This window comes from Pteropus vampyrus, unplaced genomic scaffold, assembly GCF_000151845.1.
Source record: "Pteropus vampyrus isolate Shadow unplaced genomic scaffold, Pvam_2.0 Scaffold120, whole genome shotgun sequence".
Classification (NCBI taxonomy): Eukaryota; Metazoa; Chordata; class Mammalia; order Chiroptera; family Pteropodidae; genus Pteropus; species Pteropus vampyrus.
This window is the reverse complement of record NW_011888901.1, coordinates 2923727-2944349: the sequence shown is the minus strand read 5'-3', so window position 1 is coordinate 2944349 and position 20623 is coordinate 2923727. Positions and strand designations below refer to the sequence as shown.

At 36.1% G+C, this 20623-nt stretch overlaps 1 protein-coding gene and 1 long non-coding RNA gene across 4 annotated transcripts in view; one reads left to right on the top strand and one right to left on the bottom strand.

The window, feature by feature from the left end:
• Nucleotides 1–352: 352 nt before the first annotated feature.
• INSIG2 (insulin induced gene 2) lies at nt 353–19937 on the bottom strand. Of its 3 annotated transcripts, none has more exons than XM_011366073.2 (6): nt 19860–19927; nt 12691–13093; nt 6471–6595; nt 3422–3588; nt 3146–3245; nt 353–2087 (listed from the first exon to the last, which is right to left on the bottom strand). In XM_011366073.2, exons 2-6 carry the CDS (start codon nt 12932–12934, stop codon nt 2046–2048), a joined length of 678 nt encoding a protein of 225 aa, XP_011364375.1. In that variant the 5' UTR covers nt 12935–13093; nt 19860–19927; the 3' UTR covers nt 353–2045. The 3 variants fall into 3 exon arrangements, with proteins under 3 accessions (XP_011364375.1, XP_023389900.1, XP_023389899.1); XM_023534131.1 differs by lacking the exon at nt 353–2087 and adding an exon at nt 2138–2904 and having other exon boundaries at nt 19860–19914; XM_023534132.1 differs by lacking the exon at nt 12691–13093 and having other exon boundaries at nt 19860–19937.
• LOC111743728 overlaps nt 17479–20623 on the top strand; it is a 20665-nt gene continuing 17520 nt past the window's right edge. Inside the window, exon 1 of the long non-coding RNA XR_002781849.1 lies at nt 17479–19685. This is a non-coding gene — a long non-coding RNA (uncharacterized LOC111743728). The remainder of the gene's footprint in view (nt 19686–20623) is intronic.

Genomic DNA, 20623 nt, shown 5'->3' with positions numbered 1-20623 from the left:
AGTCTCGGTTTTCAACTCTTCATTCTATAACTTTAAATAATAAAGCACTGCCAATACAGGAAAATTAAAAGATGTTTACTACTTTCTTTCATTGAAAAAATAAAAAAGGATGTAATTATTTATATACTAGCAAAATGTCAAAAAAATTATTTTGCCATAAATATCTTTCCTTGTTTTCTAGATGATCTGAAAGTAATTTAAGAATCCCAAAATAACATCACTCAATTCTTATAATACCAAACTTAATTTCTTTTCATGATTTCTTAGTAAATTCAACCATAACGTTAATTTTATTAAATTAATCCTCAGTACTATATTCTTATTTAACACAAGAAAAAAGACTCTTAAACAAGATGATAATTATATATTTAATTCATCTTGCTTTTAACAGCAATGCAAAGTAAACACATCATAGACCTTATAACTTATTAAAGTTATATAGTGCTTACAAAGTTGATTCTAAAAATATACCTTATTTGTTCTAAATGAATAACATTATCTGGAAGACAGAGTAATAAATTATAGTAGTATGTTTTCCACAACTGTAGTTAAGACTGTATACATATATCCAACGTGAAATCCTCTTAGGATTTTAACACTTTCAGTCTTAAAATGTAAAAGCACATTATAGTTTGGCACACAAGATCTCAGTCTGACAGCAATGGTTTTAAAATCAAAAATTTTAAAAATATCTAGTTGACATATTAAACATGGGCACACATGCACATCCATATACACAAATACATTCTCTCTCACTCAATTCAGCACACATGTACACACACAAACACACATTCAGAGTAAGCAAAAGATTTCACCCTTGTGTATCAGACAATTACCATCAATTTGAAAAATAAAAATTGGGGAAAAAAGTTAACTAAAAATATGTTCGAGCCATATTTAAATGGTTCTGGTTGTTGGATGGAGATGCACAAAATTGTTAACAAGATCAATAACATACACAATATGCCATCTCACTATATTCCTAAACAGGCTTGAAATATTCACTAATGGGTATATGAACACTTAAGAAATTATGTGCCCATCCTTTCCACAGATGGTATTCCACTGACAGTCAGTCATACAACCAAGCCCAGCTAAAGTGGTTTGCAATATAGAACCCAAAAACAGAACCTAATAAAATTAGAAACTTCATTTTGATCTGTTTGGGGTTTTTCACATGTTCCATGTGCAAAAGCTGCAGGATTCTATATTGCAAATGACAGTTAATATCACTTAACACTTTGTGGCACTGCAGAAGGTCATTTTGTATATCTAAAACATATTTATTCTAGTTAAATTCCCCAATGGTCCTTACTTTTAATTATATATACTCTTCCAGGTTTAGACTCAAAACAATTTAATGCTGATAACCTCTCCTGCTCATCCCATTTACCTCAAATAAAATCTGTCAAAACAGAAAATTACTCTTCTCTCTCCAATAACATAGGTTTGAAAAACGTTTTATAAAAGTTTATTTTCACCATATATTAAAATATCCAAAGTTCTCTAGAACATTAAAATAGAAACTAACTACACATTAAGACACCCATAAGTCATACTGTTGTGATTAGAAAAATAAAAAGGCACGATAGTAAGCGAAAAAGAATATACCAGCTTTCCATTTGCTTTTTTTTTTTTGGCTTTCCTCTTATTTTATTTCACTAAGCTTGTAAATTGTTCAAAGCATTCTTATACTCTTCATGACAGTAACAGAATATTTTGGCACATCAACATTGTGATACAATATATGGTATGTTTAAAAAATTTTTAAATTTCATCTATTAATCAACATTTTTAATGTAGTGCATATATATTTTACAGTTATTTAAGTCAAATACATAAAGGTTTGTAACTGATTTACAGGTGAAGCAATCACAGATTGCAGTAATATATGTATGTGTATATGTGTATATATATATCTATATATACCAATCAAGGGGAAAACTGCATCCTGGCAATTTCATAGTCCATAGTTTCGTTGGTATAGCTACCATTTACATGCCCTTTTCATCTTGTTTTCTGTACAAAAAATATTTTTGCCTTCTTCATTCCTGATGAGATTTTTCTGCGATAACTTTACATTCATACTGAAAAATTTAAAAGGTTAAAAGGTTAACAAATTAAGGTTTATTCTGAATAGTAAATTCTCTATAAACTAAAAATTTCTAAAAATTAAGGTTTCATTAATCTACACCCACTTTATTCCCCAAAGAATCTGAGAGTTACCCAACTATTAGAATTAAATGACAAATGTGATTGGAAAAAAGAAAATTCACATTCTACAAGTGAAAGAGGCAGAGTCAAAAGCAGGAGAAAGATAGGGTTATGCATTACAAACAGATGACAATAGTATATGATTCAGATCAGTTCTAGAATATGAAAGAAGCAAAGTAGGTTTCTTCTGAGTGCTCAATAAGGTAAATCAGCAAAAGAAAGGTCATGAACTTAATGATAAGACTGATAGAATGAATTCAGATATTTTTTCAAATCACTTTACAATTTAAAGGAAAAATCTATTAGAAAAGCTTCCAGTCAAAACAACATTTTAGAAGTACAGCTATAAAAATGTACACCCACAATTCAAAATAAAGGAAACCAATGCACTTAGAATAACTGGGTGGCTAGATTATCAAAAAGAGAGCAACATAAACCACTCAATTCTCCTGCTGGTTAAAATGGTAAAAATGACAATACTTATTCATGAAACTGCTGTGGCCTCTATATGTTACTCCCTGACCCTTGCTGTGTATGACTGGGATTATCAACAATGTTCTTTCTTAACTAAAATGATTAAACATCTTGATTTGCTGGAGACAGTACTAATTTATATCTATTGTAGCAACGTCATTATTCACAGAGCCTCTTTTCACTTTTAAAATTGTTCCCTTTTGATGGAGTAGAAACCTACAAATTAAAAAAGTTAGTTTTATTAAAAAAGAGAGGATAAATCTTATCAATGTATCATAACGTATTTTAGCTTTTCCATCCAGTGTTTCCTTCAACTTTTAATACGTTTGTGATTAAATTCTTCCAAGTGAATTATTTCAATGGACTTGCAGGCAGCAATCAAAGAAAGACTGCCATTTGGAGAAAACTTATCTTACATCTCAATAACAGAAAAGTGATTAAATAAGCATCAGCTTACCACTGCCAGTTGTCGACCAATGTTTCCCATCGTTATGCCTCCAGCAAAAAATATACATGGTAACCAAGAACGGACATAGAGAAAATCTGGAGATGTATATCTAGAATAACAGAAATGTTTTTAACAACCCAGAGGAAGTACAATGAAACTTATTAAGATAATGACAACAGAAATCAGTTACTCTTCAGATTAAAGTGGCTAACCCCATTTTAAAACCTCAATTCTAAATTCAGTTATCATTTATTTTAGCAAACAAGCACCAAAAAGAATACTTACTGATAAACACCATTATAGACTAGCAGTTGAGTGACCAAAGTTGCCAAGAAAGCAATTCCTACTCCAAGGCCAAAACCAGTTCTAGATCTATCAAAAGTCCACCACAATCCAATGGATAGTGCAGCCAGTGTGAGAGACAACTGTATGTTGTTATCAAAATCCACTTTCTGAGATCAGTGTTAAAGAGTCATCTTAAAACTTGTAACCAAATAATATCACCTGTTCATTTTTCTAAAATAAGAGACATTATTGTTAAGAAGGGAATTAATTGCTTTATCCTAGAATGCACTCAGTCTTTTAATACAATGTATAAAATTAGATTAAAACTATCTCTGATATTTATTAAAGATACACAGAGGGCATAATATTTCATTACTAAAGCCTACTAACCTGTAATTCCTCAAATAAAAGAAACACTCTATATGCATTTCCAATTATAAGATCAGACCTATTTTTTTGAGAAATGCTTTCTTTGCTAACAATGTAACTGGAAGCCTCAGAACACAAATTTTGCTAAAAGAACACACTTTTGCAAAAAGGAAACCATTACTTCTCAAAAGGATTGAGAATTACTCGAGAATCACACAGGAACTTGAAAATAGAAGAGTTGACAGCTATTTAACAGGGTACCACATTCGTTACATAATTTACTGACAGACACATTTTATAATAATGCAGTTTAGAAACAAGAGTACCAAGGACACAGTATCCCTTTCTATTATGTCAACTGTTCTAGTTTTAATTTGTTGAGGATAAAGCCTTGAAGTGAACATTATCTTGCAACCTGCCAAGCTATTTTGGTGTTTGAGACATTCTGGTATAGGACAGTTTGCTCAAATGATATTTTATTTCCATCACCTACTTAAACATCTATTCACAAACGTACAGCCTTTTATACTCCAAAATCTCTGGATAAAATGAAGCTTTACAAATTCAATTTTCTCATTTCTTTGCTAGAGGATTACAGTAAAGGAATTAATTTCAAGTATCATTAAAAGGGCATTAGCTATGTCCCAAAGGCCACATCTTGGCTCTATATCCAGCTCCCCAAGGAAGACTATGTATCTTGCCAAACTAACTGGCCATGCTGCAACTACAGAGAAGAGAGTACAAGTTCAAAAATGCATATGAAACCATTTCCTACTTCCTTTAACACCCTGTTGTTTACCACCTTTCCCCTTCCCTTACCCTACCAGCTGGTATCCTGAATATCCACTGTGCTTGTTTCTCAGCTGTTATGGGCCATTCCCTCAAGGTCATTCCCTGCTGAAGCTTGATTTATCAAGAAACCTATAGTTTATGGGTATGATTCCTGAACAAGCTTTTCTTATTCTTTAGTAGGCATTATACCTAAAATGCCACAAAGGAAAGCTTGTGAGCTCTGGTTTCTCTATACAATAAACATTCTTGCAAAGAGTAGACTTTGACATTAACTGGGTTCTATCTTTGCTAACTAAATTAACTTCATTAAGAGTCAAAGCAAAATAAGGAGGATTCTAGGGTTAACAGGTAAAAAAACATCAATCTTAAAAATGGTCCCGTATGATTTTAGGAAGTCTAAGTAATCTAATATTAAGTCTATGTTATAAATTTGTAAACATTCTGGATGGCCAGTACAGCCAAGATTGCTATATTTAAGTATTTCATTGAGAGAGAAAGAAGAGAGTGACCAAAGCATAAAATATAAATTAGATATATAAAGGTTTTTAAATTCCTGAAAATTTCTCGATTTAAAAATAGCTGAAATGTCTGAGATAGAAAGGCCTAACCCACCAGACAGAATTTAAATACTTGTGGGGCTTCTGGGTAGGAGACTGGAGTCAGGATCTCCGGGGAATGGTGACAGCTCTGGCACAGCCTCACTTTGTGAATGACTTAGCAAAGTACCTAATCTCTCTAGCTTTCATTCGTCTTATCTTTATAAAGAAAATGTGGAACTAGGTGATTTCTAAGTTTTCTTCTAGATATAATATCCTATGAGTCTATTTTTTTAAGCTCTCCTAACCACTAGATTTGTTAGTTATAAAATCCTAAATTTCAAAAATTTCCCTAAATTAAACATGTTGGGAAATTCTTTAATACAAAAAGAAATAGAAAAGCAAAATAATAACAGCTACTAAGGGATGTACAAATCCACAGATATCCAAGGGCCAGCACAACCAGGAATAGAAAGGCAGATGTGTTTTCAGCATCTAGGACTCTGCCTCTTTCCTTGGTTCCTCTCCCCATGCTTCTCCAAAACACCTCTGTAAAAGACACAGGAATCTACTTGCCACATGACCCACTCTCTCTCAAGCTAACTGCCAGCCCTGAATCCAGTGCAGAATTACAAGGGGAAACCCTCAGCCACACCTCCTGCTCTTCCCTGTAACAAAGACACCCACCACATCAATTCTAGAAAAGGGAAGAGTGAGCTAGCGTTGCCCAGATCCTCTTCTCCCAAGGAAAGTTGGGGGCGGGGAGAAAAAAGTAGGGAAGATGATAGGATGAAAGCCTTATGAGGGCAAAACCTTTTGTAAATTAGATATTTCTATTTATGCCACCTTTAAGAACATTTATGTGGCTTGCTGGTATTGATTAAAACCAATAAAAACAGCAAGCCTTTTTTAAAAAAAATTATAAGTTATTTATATTAAAAGCAAAAAAACAACCAGCCCCTGAAACCACCACATGTCCTTACTGGCAAACCTTAAATGAAGAAATAGAAGAAAGAAATCCTTTGAAAATTTACCTGTTTCAATGTTAGATTACCAAAATTATATGTAAGCAATTTAGTAACCTAATTTAAGAAACACATGTAAATTTTTTAAGCATGCAAAGTTTCTAAGCTATATTGAAAAACAGAGATTTAAATGAAAGGCAAAATTCCATACTGAAGTAGCATCACATAGCTGCTACTATGATGTTTCAACAATAGGACACTCATTCTGTTTATGACTAAGTGGGCATATCACAATTTGACAACAGTGAAGTTGCAAGGGGCTGGTTAACTTTTGGTTTGTGGGAAGCTGCTCTGTTAATATGCATTTCATTATGGCAAAAAGGATACAGCGCTGGCATGATTTATACCAACAAAGACGGCTACGCACCGCATTACACTGGACCATTCTCTTTTGAATTTATGTGGTTCTCCTAGATGCCTGTCAATGCAGGGGTATAATAACCCAATCACAGCTGTAAAAAAAAAAGAGAGAGAGAGAGAGAAAAAATAAGTCATCTCCAATGCTATACTGGCTAAACTTAAGCTAAGAGTCACTAGAATCACCATAAGCATTTGAAAGATTATTTTAAGAAGCTCTTCGTCTCCTGGATCTAGCACCTTGATCTGACCCTTCCACCCTGGCCCTCTAATGAGACTCTGGGTCATATTGTCAAAGCAGGGAAACTTACAACAGAAATCTCCATGTAAGACTCATCCTGTACATAGAAAAAATGGAGCAAACATGGTCTATAAAAATTATACATTTTTGGTAAAAATTTAAATTCACTGTTAAAAGATCATTTTAGTATATTTCTTACTTTTGGAAAGAACATTTTGACTGCTAACTGTATAATTAATTATGAATAACTGTATGCAAAATGTCCATGGTTGAGACTCAAAATATTTTCACCCAATTTTTAACTTAGATACTTGTCAAACCTCAACTTTTTATTCATTTAGTTGAAAAGGATTTTAAATGTTAAGTTAGACATAAAAAAGAAAAAGACCAATGAACTCAAACTTCCTGTAACAAGTTATAAGGAAAATATACTTCCACCAATTAACAGGAAATAGCTAGGCAGCTTTGATTTACCAATCTTCCTAAAAACAGAATTGTTATGTTGCCATCGGTAATAAAGACACGATGTCACATCAGTTGAAAAGTATGTTTAAAAGGTCCAATGCTACTACCTATGATGTATCATGAAACTATTGTACCAAAATCTAAGTGCCTCAGAAGCCACTGCTTGGCCTCAAAATGGCTATATATACCTCACAAACGATGTGTTAAATCTCTGAGGGAAAACAGAAATCAATTAATATCAAAAAAATCACAAGCTAACAGACCAATAGAGCAGCAGGGAAAAGAGGCTGCATGACCGCCCTTCCATAGGGAGGTGAGATGTTACTATGATGTGGCATTATCTAATCCACAAAACACCTGCAAGTGCTCCTTTGAGTTAGGCTTTTGCTGAAAATAGATAGTTCACAGACCATCCAGAGATTAACAAACTTCAGTAATACAAAGCTCCAAAAACTACTAGTAAATTTAAGTTTCATATTACAGCAGATTCTCGAATAACATCATTTCGTTCACCATCATTGCTTCATTCACCGTCATTTCATTATGTTGTAGGACCTTAACTCTTGTTTAGATCAATTAGTCTATTGTAAAACTGGTTTTGTTATATATGGTTTTGCTTAATGTTGCAGAACCTATCTAGGACTTTTAAGAGAGGACTTATTGTATATTCCTATTTAAAAGGCTATGCTCTAAAATCTTGTGAGATTAACTGACAGCACTTCCAAATTTCTACAAAATTAAAGTGGCAACCAGCATGTCTAAGAGATGAAATATATCTAAATGAATATTACTGCCTTCTTTTTCCTTAAGGGGTCATGAAACTAACAGCTCATATGTCATTCTTCACTCGCTCTTGCTCTCTCTTCCCTTTGCCTGTTGCTGAGTAAAATCAACTAAGATTAGGCATTCCAAGTCAATTTTCCTCAGCAGCTGATGCCATAGGTAAAAAATTATCACACAGAGAGTACTGACGTGTGTGTGCAAAGATATAAATAAGTAAAATTGACTATATTTTTATGCATGTGATGTCAGACTAGCAAGTGAGAGACACCTGAGGAGAGAAAGCAAAAACACAAAAGGAATTTAAACTGCCATGCTGCCAACCATGGGATTTGCCAATAAAAATCAAATCCATTGAGTATGCATGGCTCTCGGCTGCTCACTGAGAGAAAGAATTCGAGGAAGCTTGTCACTTCCCATTAAATGTCTTCTTTCTTCCCTTTACATGAAGGCATGGCAGAGTCTGATAGCAATATCTATAGCACAGTGAGGCTCCGCTGTTTAAGAGCTCAGCAGAGGTATGTCTAGGCTTCTTTTATTCTTTCTGTTAAAATCATGTCTGTGTAAAATTATATGCAAACACAGTCCTGGTTAATAGACGGTTCTCAAAATCACATATATTGGGATAAGGCATGCCTCAATTTATTGCACTTTGCAGATATTGTGTTGTTTTTTGTTTGTTTGTTTGTTTGTTTGTTTTACAAGTTGAAGGTAAGACCCTCCACCAGCAAAAAGATTACGACTCACTGAAGGCTCTGATGATGATTAACATTTTTTAGCAATATTTTTTAATTAAAGTACGTACATTGCTTTTTTAGACATAATGCTACTGCACACTTAATAGATTACAGTATAGTGTAAACATAATTTTTATATGAACTACGAAACCAAAAAATTCATGTGACTCACTTTATTGCAATATTTGTTTTATTGTGGTGGTCTGGAATCAAACCTGCAATATCTCCAAGGTATGCCTGTATATTTAAGTTATTTCCCAGCGACTAGTTACAGCCTATCAAGACTAAAAACAGAAAAGTTTGTAAAAACATCCAAGTTGTGTTACTGTGTTAGGTAGGGGTAGTACTGACAGGGCCTAGTGGGGGCCAGTCTGCTCCTGGCATGTGCTGAGGAAAGATAGGGGGCTAGGGTGTCAGGAAAGCTTCACAGAAGAGGTGATCCTTGAGGCAGGAGCATTCAGCAAGTGAGTGATGTGGAAAGGGTTTTCTAATCAAAGCAAAGCATTTGAGAAAAAGCATGGGGAACAGAAAACACCTGGTACTACCAGGAAATTGTAAGCATTAGGTAGAAAGGGAGCTCAGGGTCCAGAAAGACTCTGAAGATAAAAATAGGCAAGGGTCACATCATCGAGACTTTACCCTGCAGATACTGGGTAACCAGGAAAATAATGACAACACACTTGCACCAGATAGAGAGGCAATTGCTCTTACAGCAGTGAGTATGGAATACGTGACGGGAGGGGAGACTGGAGGGTGGTACAAAATTATAGGCAGAAAAAGAGTAGACTAAAAATTCCAAGCAGAGTGGTTGAGGGCCTGGACAAAGAAAGAGACAGAGGAAAGATGTAAAACTTGGAAACCGGACATGGGAGGTGAGAGAAGTGAGAGAGAGAGGCAGGAGTCTTGCAGGGCTCTCCAGAAATTGGGTAAATGACTGCATGGCTAAAAAGATTTTTTTTTTCCTTTTAAAATTAGACATTAGTTTTATAGATATGAACACAATCTGGTAACTTGTGATTTTTTAACTTCTCCAGTTATTTTACCCAAACAATGATAGTTGTCTTTTTTTTTTCTCCTATTTATTCTTAAGATTCCTTTGTGGCCCTCAATAATGTTCAAGAAGTTTCTAACTCCAATTAATGCACTGCACATAAGTTAACTTGAAATACCAATCATTATTATACTAAAAATAGAGAACTAAGAAAAGGAAAATGAGATCCAAAGCAATGTACCAGAATTCTCTACTAGCTGTCCCTCCAGAGGCACCAATAGCACATTTCCCAGTACTGTGTGTTACAGAAAAAGGTAGCAAATAATCAGGGCCCTTCTGTTTACATGCAGAAAGTGGTGATTGTGGAGACCCTCCAGAAGGAAGCTGCTCAGTCTATACATAGTAATTGAACAGGAAAATCAAAGGACAGTTACCAGATTTTCTGACTTAAGATTGTGAGAACCTAGAGAGCTTTGAAAACGCATACCAACACAATATAGTCAAAAAGATATGCATGTTACATAAACATACAAACTCATACACACTATCTGACATCATTTACATTTTTTTCCTTGATATTTTCCCTAAAACTAAAGCGGGGGGCGGTGAGTGGAGGGAGCAATTATGCAATAATCCATTTTCTTCTTTGGTAGCTTCCACAAATCTAATATCTTCATTCTCATCTACTAAACGCCACGACTTACTCAACAAAATCAGAGGCAGAAATAACTGGAATCTAGATTTCCCAATGCTTTTCTATTTTCTTTTGCCCAGATGCCTCACAGAATACACTGCTTTCAGAAGAAAGTTAAGCAAGAAATGTAAATGCAAACCCCCAATAAAAAAGTGTGAGGTTAAGTTTGTAAGTGTGAGAAATCCAGTAGCTAGGAAAAGGAAGGAAAGTAGGATCGAAGTGACTAACTACAGTATTAACATTTAGAATTGTCCTTCCCAAGTGTGAGTGTGGCAAAAGTGCCCACATCACAGAGACAGACACAGCACATTCCTCTCCATAATGGAGGTACAACGAAGTGAAGGAAGTGTGAGTAGCTCCCGCTTTCCCCTTCCCCAGCATATGACATTTGACCTAGCCAAACCATGCACTGGCTCTAGAACCCTGGGTTTACCGACATCCTCTCATCATCTCAGCTTCCTCAATCCCCCAAAATAAGCACAATGTCAAACATCTCACTTTCAAAGTTGCCGTACAGATTCTTGGGGTTAAAGGATGTGCCTTAGCATATTAGTCGACACTTAGTAAGTAATAGTTTCCCTCCTCTGACCTTCCTTTTATCTATTCTTAAGACATGTTCTTCTAAGTCTATAAAAGCTTCCATTGGTAGCCAGGCAACAGCTATACCATAGTAGAAAATAAACAAAGAACTAAAAAAGTAGGAAAACTTTATTTCTCTCTTTTCTGAGTTTAAACAAAAGAAAGGAAAATACATGAGGACCAGTAGATACAACTGAGAATGATGAAACATAATTTATGCTATTTTCTGTCTGCTTTGCCTCTTAGAGAATGGTAATAACCCTGCATAAACTAAGAATTATTGCCTTTACAACTACCCTTTTGATGTGAATATTGTAACAGTGAGACATCAATATGTAAACCATACTGAAATCTTACCATGACAATGTCCTCTCAACAATGCAATGGGATTCTGTAATTGTCTAGTAGGTTTCACAAGGTCCTTCTAAAACATCTCACATCTACCTCCTTACCCTTGGACCTCCTAGCTCTAGAATGAAAATCAAGATGGATCTACAATATGTTGCAATGTATTCACGTATAGTAAGTATGAGACACCAGACATTCCAAAAAAGCAATTTTCTCCCTTAATCAGAATTCTGTTCTACCACACAATTATGGCTTCCTTCTATTACTTTATTATATAAACTATTATTAATCTATTGGTTTTGGTCATTAGAAAAAGCTAAAGACCTGATCCCGTCTGATCTCAGAAGGTAAGCAGGGTCGGGCTTAGTTAGTACTTGGATAGGAGACCACTTAGGAAGACCAGGTGCTATAGGCATAAAAAATAAAAAATAAAAATAAGTAAATAAAAAATAAGGGATTGTAAACTGACAAGGTCCTTGAAATATGTGAGGTCAACCAAGGGTTGCCTCACCTAAAAAAAAAAAAGAAAAAGAAAAGCTAAAGAGCTATCCATTTTTGAAAGGTTAGCATCAATAAGACATTCTGAAATGCTCCACTTTACCCACTACACAGTGTCCACCAAAAAAGATCTAAAGTATCTAATTGGATAATAATGATTTTAAGCAAAGGGAATCTACCTTATTGATCTCTTTAAGTATTTATTATTCTTGAGGTACATCTGAAAACAAGATGCCAAGGAAAGTAGCATATATAAAAATCTAAAAAATAACATGAGGCTTTAAACTTGAATAAAACTGTTCCAACTTTCAAGTTGTTATCAACTTCAAAAACAAGACCATAACACACATATCAAACCCTTAAAACCAAACAGTGGTGATCAAAATAACTAAAAATATAAGACTTACATGAGATGGGCTTAAGGACAAAATTAAGAAGTTAAAAGCTGAATCCCTAAGAGAATCAGGTTTACATTTTTAAAGGTCATAGGTCGGATAGAAATCAGACACAAAAGAGTACACACTCTATGATTCCATTTATATTACATCCTTGGCAAAATAAACTAGTGATAGAAAGATCAGTGGAAGCCTGCGGCTGGGGGTGTGGGGCGTGGACTGCAGGAGGGCACAAGAGAATCTGTGGGTGATGGGAATGTTCTATAGCTGAATCATAGTGTGGGTACATGACTGGATGCATTTGTCTAAACTCATCGAATTGTTCATTTAAAACAGGTATGTTTGTTGTATTTAAATTATACCTCCATAAAGTTGATTTTTTAAAAAAGTATTGCTCAGACAACATCCATACTCATTTACCCTATTTTCTCTCTAAGCATTACAGAAACAACCCACACATACCTGAAGCTGTGCCACAACACGGCGGTACCCACCATGCTGAAGAAAAGATGCTTGCAATCACATCAGGTGGAAAGAGAGTCACATTTCTCTGAATCTGAAGTAAATTTAACACTAATGCAAGAAATACTCCAATAAAAAATAGTACTATTCCTCGAATCATCAAATTCACACTCCGGCTAGTCACAGATGAGATATAGGGGCCACACTTTTTGGGCCCAGGTGACTCTGTCTCTCCTTCTGCCATGGTTTCATAAGTTCAGTAAGCCAGCAAAAAAAAAAGAAAAAGAAAAAGAAAAAGAAAAAAAATGGCTTCCCAGCTGAAAAGCCAACTGTCTATGAATCAAAGCAGATTGGTGTTTCAATAGTACAGCATCTTGTCCTAAAATAAGACCTACCAGAAATCCTGCAAGAGATAAGAAAAAAGAAATCAATGTGGGTCTAATGATCATATAATTTTCCTGATTTCAATACTAATTATTTTAAAAGGACAAATAATAAAATGACAAGCTTATATATTTATTTAAATTAGTATTTACTAAATAAGAAAAGGTTTAAAAAACATTTTATATGCATCATGTAATAACAAATAAAGTGCTACACTTACATTTACTAGGGCAGAATAAGTAACCTAAGAGACTTAAAGGTTAGAATAATACTAAGAACATTTTGTTCCACCTCAGAGAAAAGCAGAGCAGGTTATCTGAGACACTCCCACTACAATCTGGAAGATCAAAGTCCAAATTTCTGCTTCTATCTAAATCTTTATACTTTACAGAAAATAAATAAATTTATATTTTACAGAAAATTAACACATTTTGACTGATAATGTTCAATTGTTCACAATAAAATGTGACTTGCTCATGAGGACAACCTCCAGAGGGGAACAAAATGATGTGTTTTAATGTTTAATGCCTATATATTTGAATTTCTGAACAAAAGTGTCTTACTAAAAGCAGGCCATCACCCACTCACCTACACATACACTAAGCTCAGAAACTAGATCTGACCTGCTCTCTCCAGGCCCACAGCTGTGTCCCACCCCTACCTTGACCAATCTGCCCATGTTGCAGTCATGGAAGCTTTTGTGAGAAAGCTGGAGTAGCAAGCAGAAGAAAGGAAGCTAAGAGTATGAAGAAAAACCTAACGGCTATATTCTAAGAAGTTTTATCTGCATAGATCCTGACTCCTAAAACCCAAAATTTTGCTAGAAAAATCACTGTAGGTATATATGTTCACTACTCTAACCAAATTGATCTTTCATTTTGTGTGTTTAAGACAGCATCTAAGGCTTTCTATGAGGTGTTCTAAACACCTGACATATGGTAACTCATATAACTCTCCCAATAACCCTAAAAGGTAAGAGCAATTATTATCTCCATTTTACAGGTGAGGCAAAAAAAGCAAAGAAAGGTTAAGTCACTTAACCAAGTTTACACCCCTAGTAGGAGGCCGAGCTAGGATTCAAATCTATCCATCTGGCTCCAAAGCCTTCATTCTAACCATGATGTTCAGCCTCCCAAACTGTCACATATTTTTCTATGTGTTTTCTATAAATACTATCATTTTTTAAATGGGACAGACTATTTTTGTAACTTTTATCCCATCCAACGATAATATATCTTGGACATCATCACAAGTCAGCACATAAATGTTTCCTTCGATTCTCAAAACAGCGTATTTAAAAGTTTAGTATGACACTTCTAACAGCTACCTTATAATGATATATATAGTTTGCTTTATAGATTATAAACTTTTATATAGGTCTTATTCACTATCAAGTCTCCACCGTGCCTACATATCCAGAAAGGTGCCTGCCTAGCCCATAGTGGGAGCTCTACATATTCTCATTCGTTTAATGAAATTGGTTTAACTCAATGAAATTGGTTCAACTCAAACTATGCTGGGTTACGCAGACCTTTGAGAAGGTAAACCTAGCGCTTAACCATCATTTAAAATATATTTCCTCTGAGTTTCTAAGTTTCGAACTACCTTACAAATGAATTTTGGAACAAAATCCACGTGTAAATAGAGGAGAGTGCTGACTTTAGATAAATAATCAGTATGAAAATAAGAATATTTCTAAGTACTAGTAACTTTCACAGCCTATCAGTTTCATGTGATAAATATAGAGGACAGGCTTTTTTCGTGAGCGTCTGCCACACTGAAAGCTCTGTAACCAACACTGAAGGGGAGGAATTCTTTCCTCAAGCTAGTCCTCACCAGCCTACTTAGTCTACAGCATAATTAAGCTCTACAGCTTAGAAGACTGGAGAAAATAGCACATATTACAGCTGATCCATTGGAAAACAGACTCTAAATACCAACTGAAAATGTCTAGAAAACATCTCCTCCTGATCTGGTCTTGCAGACTATTCCATTTTGTGGTATCCAGCATGTCACTGGTCACTTAGTGAGGTGTTCAGTACCTACAGCATTCTTCATCATCATGATCATGACTACTGATATAGCACCCACGTATGCAGGAGGGCCTATTCCATGCCAGACATATAGTAACTCTAATCTTCAAAATAATCCTAAAGGTAGGTATGATCATCCTCATTTTATAAATGAAGATATTAAGTCAAAAAGACTTAGCAACTTGCTTATGGTCACATGAAATGCACTATTAGAACCTGAATTTTAATTTACATATGACTGATTCTCCTCCCTCTAAACCTGAGTCCCAGGCAGTCCAGCCCAACTCCTAAGATCTCTTTTGGCACATGAGTCTATAGAAGAGGATCTGATTACTGAAAAGATGAGTAGACATTAGAAAACAATCTCATCTATAATATATTCTCAAGGTATTAATGCCAGTGTTAAGTAGGCAACTGTATAATAGTACAAAGACCATGAGAATAAATGTACAAACTACTTGAAATTTTCTTTAAATGTACTAGATCAAGGAATAAAAGATGTTTTGAAGAAAAAAAAATCATATGGCCAACTTATGGACTGCATTAGACCAACACTTGACTCTTCACTTCCCAAACTTCCTTTGGACATAGCAAACCCCCACTTCTGCTGTTAAAAGATACTAAAAGACAAAGAGTATGCAGTTGACCCTTGAACAACGCAGGAATTAGAGGTGCCAATGCCTGTGCAGTCAAAAAATCTGTGCATAACTTCTGACGCCCCAAAACTTAACTGAAGTCGGCCTTGGTATCTGCAAGAGATAAGTTCCAGCATTCTCCACACCCACAGATACCAAAATATGCAGATCCTCAAGTCCCTTATATAAAATGGCATACATCAATGCATATAGTCACCCCCTCCCCATCTGTGGATTCCCAACCACGGACTGAAGATACTGTTCTCAACTCAAAGTTGGTTGAAACTGTGGATGTGAAACCCATAGTACTGAGGGCCAACTGTATTTATTGAAACAAATACATGTATAAGTGGACCCGAGCAGTCCAATTCCATGTTATTCAAGTGTCAACTATATACATTTTAAGGAACCCAAATTGCACTAGTAAATCGTTTGTTTGTGATTTTTTTTTTCCAAAAGAGAATGGCAAAGGACATTTTATTACAATACTTTTAAAAGAGCAAAATAACTTTGGTTTTAAAAGTGTTTTCAGTTGTAGTGGCCCCATCTCACAATCACTCACCAGTGTTTATTGTTGAGGCACTGGCATTTTGGGCAGGACAATGCCTTGTTGCATAGAACTGACCTAACCATTGCAAAAGATTTAGCAACCCTGGCTCCTGCCCCTTAAATGCCAGTGCATGCCCCCTCCTCAATCTGAAATAGCTAAAAATGTCCCTACATATTTCCAAATACCCCCAGAGAGGCAATACCCTTCACTGAGAGCCACTGATTGCTAGAGCCTTCCCGCGTTCTTTTTCAAGTCTGTTAGAGACACTCTAAACTGTTTATTTATGTTTTCTACCACAGTTGTTTATTCAAACTTTCCTGGTAGTGCTTGTTTATAGTTTCCTACTTCACCCCAAAAGTTTTCTTTAAAAAAAAATATAACATTGTTTGATGTTTATTTAAATGAGTTTTTAAGCTAATTTTTTAAAAGTCCAAAAATCTAATTTTGTAACTACATAATAAGACAATAGTATATAATTACTGTAGACAAAAACAAAAGTTAAAATACTTCAGAATTACAGTATCCTAAAATTTAAGAAATGGAAGAGAACTGAGAGATCATCTATTCCAAAGGGTATGGGAGCCTGATACAAAACAAGAACAAAAAAGTTGTGCATATGTGCATTTTTCTGGAAAGAGAGTTCCACAATTTATATAAAGTATTCAAAATGTCCATGATCCAAAAGAAGCTAAGAATCTGGGGATCTAAAAATTCTCTCGTTTTACTGACAAAGCAAATGAGACCCAAAGTGGTCAAGTGGAGTGACAAGATCAATCCTGTTCTATTGGATCTTGCTACCACAAACATGTAAAGTGAACTCCTGGACATGGCCAGACTCGTGAAAGGGATAAGAAATTCCAGAAGACCATTCACTTCCTACTGTGGAACAATTAAGTTCTTAAAAAAAGCATGTTGTTTACAATATTAGTCACACACCAGGGTGTGGGTTATTTTTAAGTGAAAGCTCCTGGGATAAGTATCCCCTAATTTGTTTTAAAGTTTGGGTTTCTGATTATGTATTGATATTATTTTCTTAAAACAACTGTACCTATACCTTTAAATAGTACTCTTACATAATGATAAATTCGATTTTCCAAAATTAAAAAATAATCTACATTTGAAAAATTTAGATTATTCAAGAAGTAATTTACTGATCAGAGAAGTCTCTAGCATAAAGATACCCTTTAGAAGACAATATCTCAATAGATCCTCAACAATAATGTTGTTAAGTAGGCAGGCATTTTTAATCCCCATTTTACAAAATAAAATAGGTTAAGTAACCTTCTGAGATCATAAAACTGTTAGGAGGTAGCACCAGGACTAGCACAACAAGTACTCTGACTCCAGGTCCAGACTATGGTTCATTTCACTATATTGTCTCCAGCTACAAACACCATACCAAAACAATTTAAAGACCACATAAGAAACAGTTTTTAAAGCCATGTCAATAAACTACTCTTAATACCAAAATAATGCTTTTTTCCCCAATGGCTGACAAAGAAAAAACTTCCACAGGACATGAAACATTCTACCTTGAGCCCTGACCCTCAATTTCTACAACATACATTACTGAACCAAAAGAAAAACAGTTCAAATAGTTTAGATAAATAACAAATCATCAAAACTGGAAAAAACATTATTCCAGATATAGGAATATGATTACCTGTTAATGGATTAATATTACTTTTAGATGAATAAAAGAGGGTTAGAAGTAATTTTAGACTCTGTGAATGAAAATTGAAGTTGATATTTTCCACTGAGACAATTTTAGGCAACAGGCAATTGAAAACAAATAACGCAAACAAAATCTGTAGTATCTTAAGAACCACTTGTATTTTAAAAATTGCAACAACACCTAAAGCTAAACAAGATCACTCATCTTCCAATTACTAGTAGTCAAAAAAGTATGTCTGCTCCCTCAGATTACCCTGTCTCTCCAGGTGCTTAGGTCACATAGGCTACTAAATAATAAAATTAAATTAGTACCTCACATCTTTTTTATCATGCTCTATTAGAATGGCATTCTCAAAATAGAATAAGCATTAACATTAGGAAACACATACTTAAACCAATGAAAAAGTTGAACTCTCCTTAAATATAAGCATACACATGTGACTCACAGGCTATGGGCACTAAAAATTTCCAGGGAGAAAAGCATGTTTGCCTTGAAGACACTGAAACTCATCTTTCCCCTGGATATTAAAACCCAAACACGCAAACCAGTAAGCAAGCAGCATTCACTTTTAAATGTCAAATCTCAGTCCCTAAAAAGGTTACTCCATCCTTTGGGAATAATTTTATGATAACAATGAAAACAAACTTTTAAAATTACTGAATTGCATTTTATCTTTTCCTTTTCAGCCCACCATATGTAAAAGTAATAGTTGGCAGTTTAAAAAGAATCAACCTCTTTCCCAAATGTACACAATTCACAGCTTGGTCACTTTATATCGGATGTGTACAGAGAACTCTAACAAAACACACTACTCAACATAATGTCCACAGAAAGAATGGAGAAAATAGAAAGAATACATGGCTGATTTTCTTTTTCTGTGGGACTCCTATTAATGGAAGCATCCCCTTCATTCATTTTCACAAAGTGGTGTGCTATCAAGGCCAAATCCAAAAGTTGGAAAACACAATCTAGCCACTGCCTGGCTGCCTTTATTCTTTCTGCATGCACTCAGGACTGGAGTGTGTCTTCCCCTGCAATCTTCAGCTCCAATGCAATACTGATCAGGGCCAGTTTCAGTGATCCAGCTGTCAAGTCTATCCATTCCTTCTTAAAGCATTTCTTCATCAATCCTACAAAACAGTAAGCTCTCCATAGTATATTTTCCTAGACTATTTAACACCATACTTCAATAACTTTTTCCAACACTAAATGGGCATGGATCTTCTTTTAGCACCTTTCCCCGGTACCCCATCATCTACATTGCTTTCTTTTCCCAGATTACTAATCTCCAATGACTAATTCTAAAATCCCCGTAACTCATCAACCGACTTCTAGGTCTTGACATAGTTGTCTTTGGCAAACCACACACCGACTCCAAAGGTTTCCAATTCCAATCCAAAATGCCTAAGTTCCACTCCTCAATCCAACAGCAACATATTTTTAGTGGATTCTAAACTTATTGCAATATCTACTTTTTTGGATCCATCCCCCTCCCAAGTCAGAGTTTCCCAGGCTACAAGCCTCTCAAATCCTGACAGTTCTATGCTTGACAGCTCGCCGACCTCCATCCCCATCAGATCTCCAGGGTCATTCTTCCCGCCGTCCTCCAGCTTTCTTTCCCTTCGGACACCATTTCACCGTCCGATGAGCCTCAACCTCTCCTACGACCTCTCCCCGACCCTGCTGTCCCCTTCCGGACCTCGCCGACCCTACTCCAGGTAAGCGGAGCCGCTCGCCCTTCAGGCCCCATCTGTAGTCCTGGCTCCTCACACTTGCCAGCAGGGTTCCTAGGCAGCAAAACACCAGCAGTTCTTCCTAACGGCCACTCCTTTCCTCAGGCCGCTTCCCTCAGCACCAAGTCACTGGCGCTTCGCCGGGGTACCCCAACTCACCCCCGCCTCCGCCATCTTCTGGGACCGGCCCCGCCCCCTCCGCCTTTTCCTTTTCCCCTCCCACAACTCCGTCCGAGCTCCACTGCGCCTGTGCGACTGACGCAGACGCGCTCCGACGATCGGGGCAGTGGAGCTTCCGGTTCCAACCGGCACTAGTTGGTAGGCCCGCCAGCCGGGGAAAAGGGACTTCCGGTCTGCCTGAAATTAGCCACTGGGTATAGGCGTGGACCGTCTGGGTAGTGGGAGGATTCCGCATCAGCTGTTGTTTGCTGACCAGGCAAGTGTGGGATGTGACAAGTGCCCAGACCCTGTGGGCGGTGTGAGAGAATCGCGCATTGACACACGCACACTCTGGGAGGCGCGGCCCACACCGTGTCCCTCTCTTCCTGGCCGAACGGATAGCTCTGGAGCGCAGGCTGCCGTGTTCTCCCGCTAAGGATGCTGATTCTGTATCTTTGTGCTTTTTCGGGGCTTTACTCATGACCCTTTTTCCTTCCCTACTAAGTCATAACTTCTTTGGGGAGAAGGGCACACTTGTTATCTCTCTCATCTCCATCCCACAGCACTTTATGGGATTTTCATAGGTAACCGTTCAACTTCAACCAGGTAACATGGTTTTCGTAGGAAGAGCTTTAGAGGTTTACAGCAAAGTAGGGAAAATATAGAAACTTAATAACCTCTTATTTGTCAGAATTAGTACTCTAATATGGATGTGGTCAGATTACAGTGATATTGAGGAAAGTTTTAGATGAAATTTGAGCAAG

Excerpts from the sequence above, each read along its gene's own strand:
- INSIG2 (XM_023534131.1), bottom strand. The coding sequence starts at position 12,934 with ATGGCAGAAGGAGAGACAGAGTCACCTGGGCCCAAAAAGTGTGGCCCC. Across the intron at positions 3,589-6,470 it reads GTATAAATCATGCCAGCGCT|AAAGTGGATTTTGATAACAA; the intron begins GTATCCTTTTTG and ends CACTGATCTCAG. Across the intron at positions 2,905-3,145 it reads TTGGTCGACAACTGGCAGTG|GTTTCTACTCCATCAAAAGG; the intron begins GTAAGCTGATGC and ends TTTAATTTGTAG.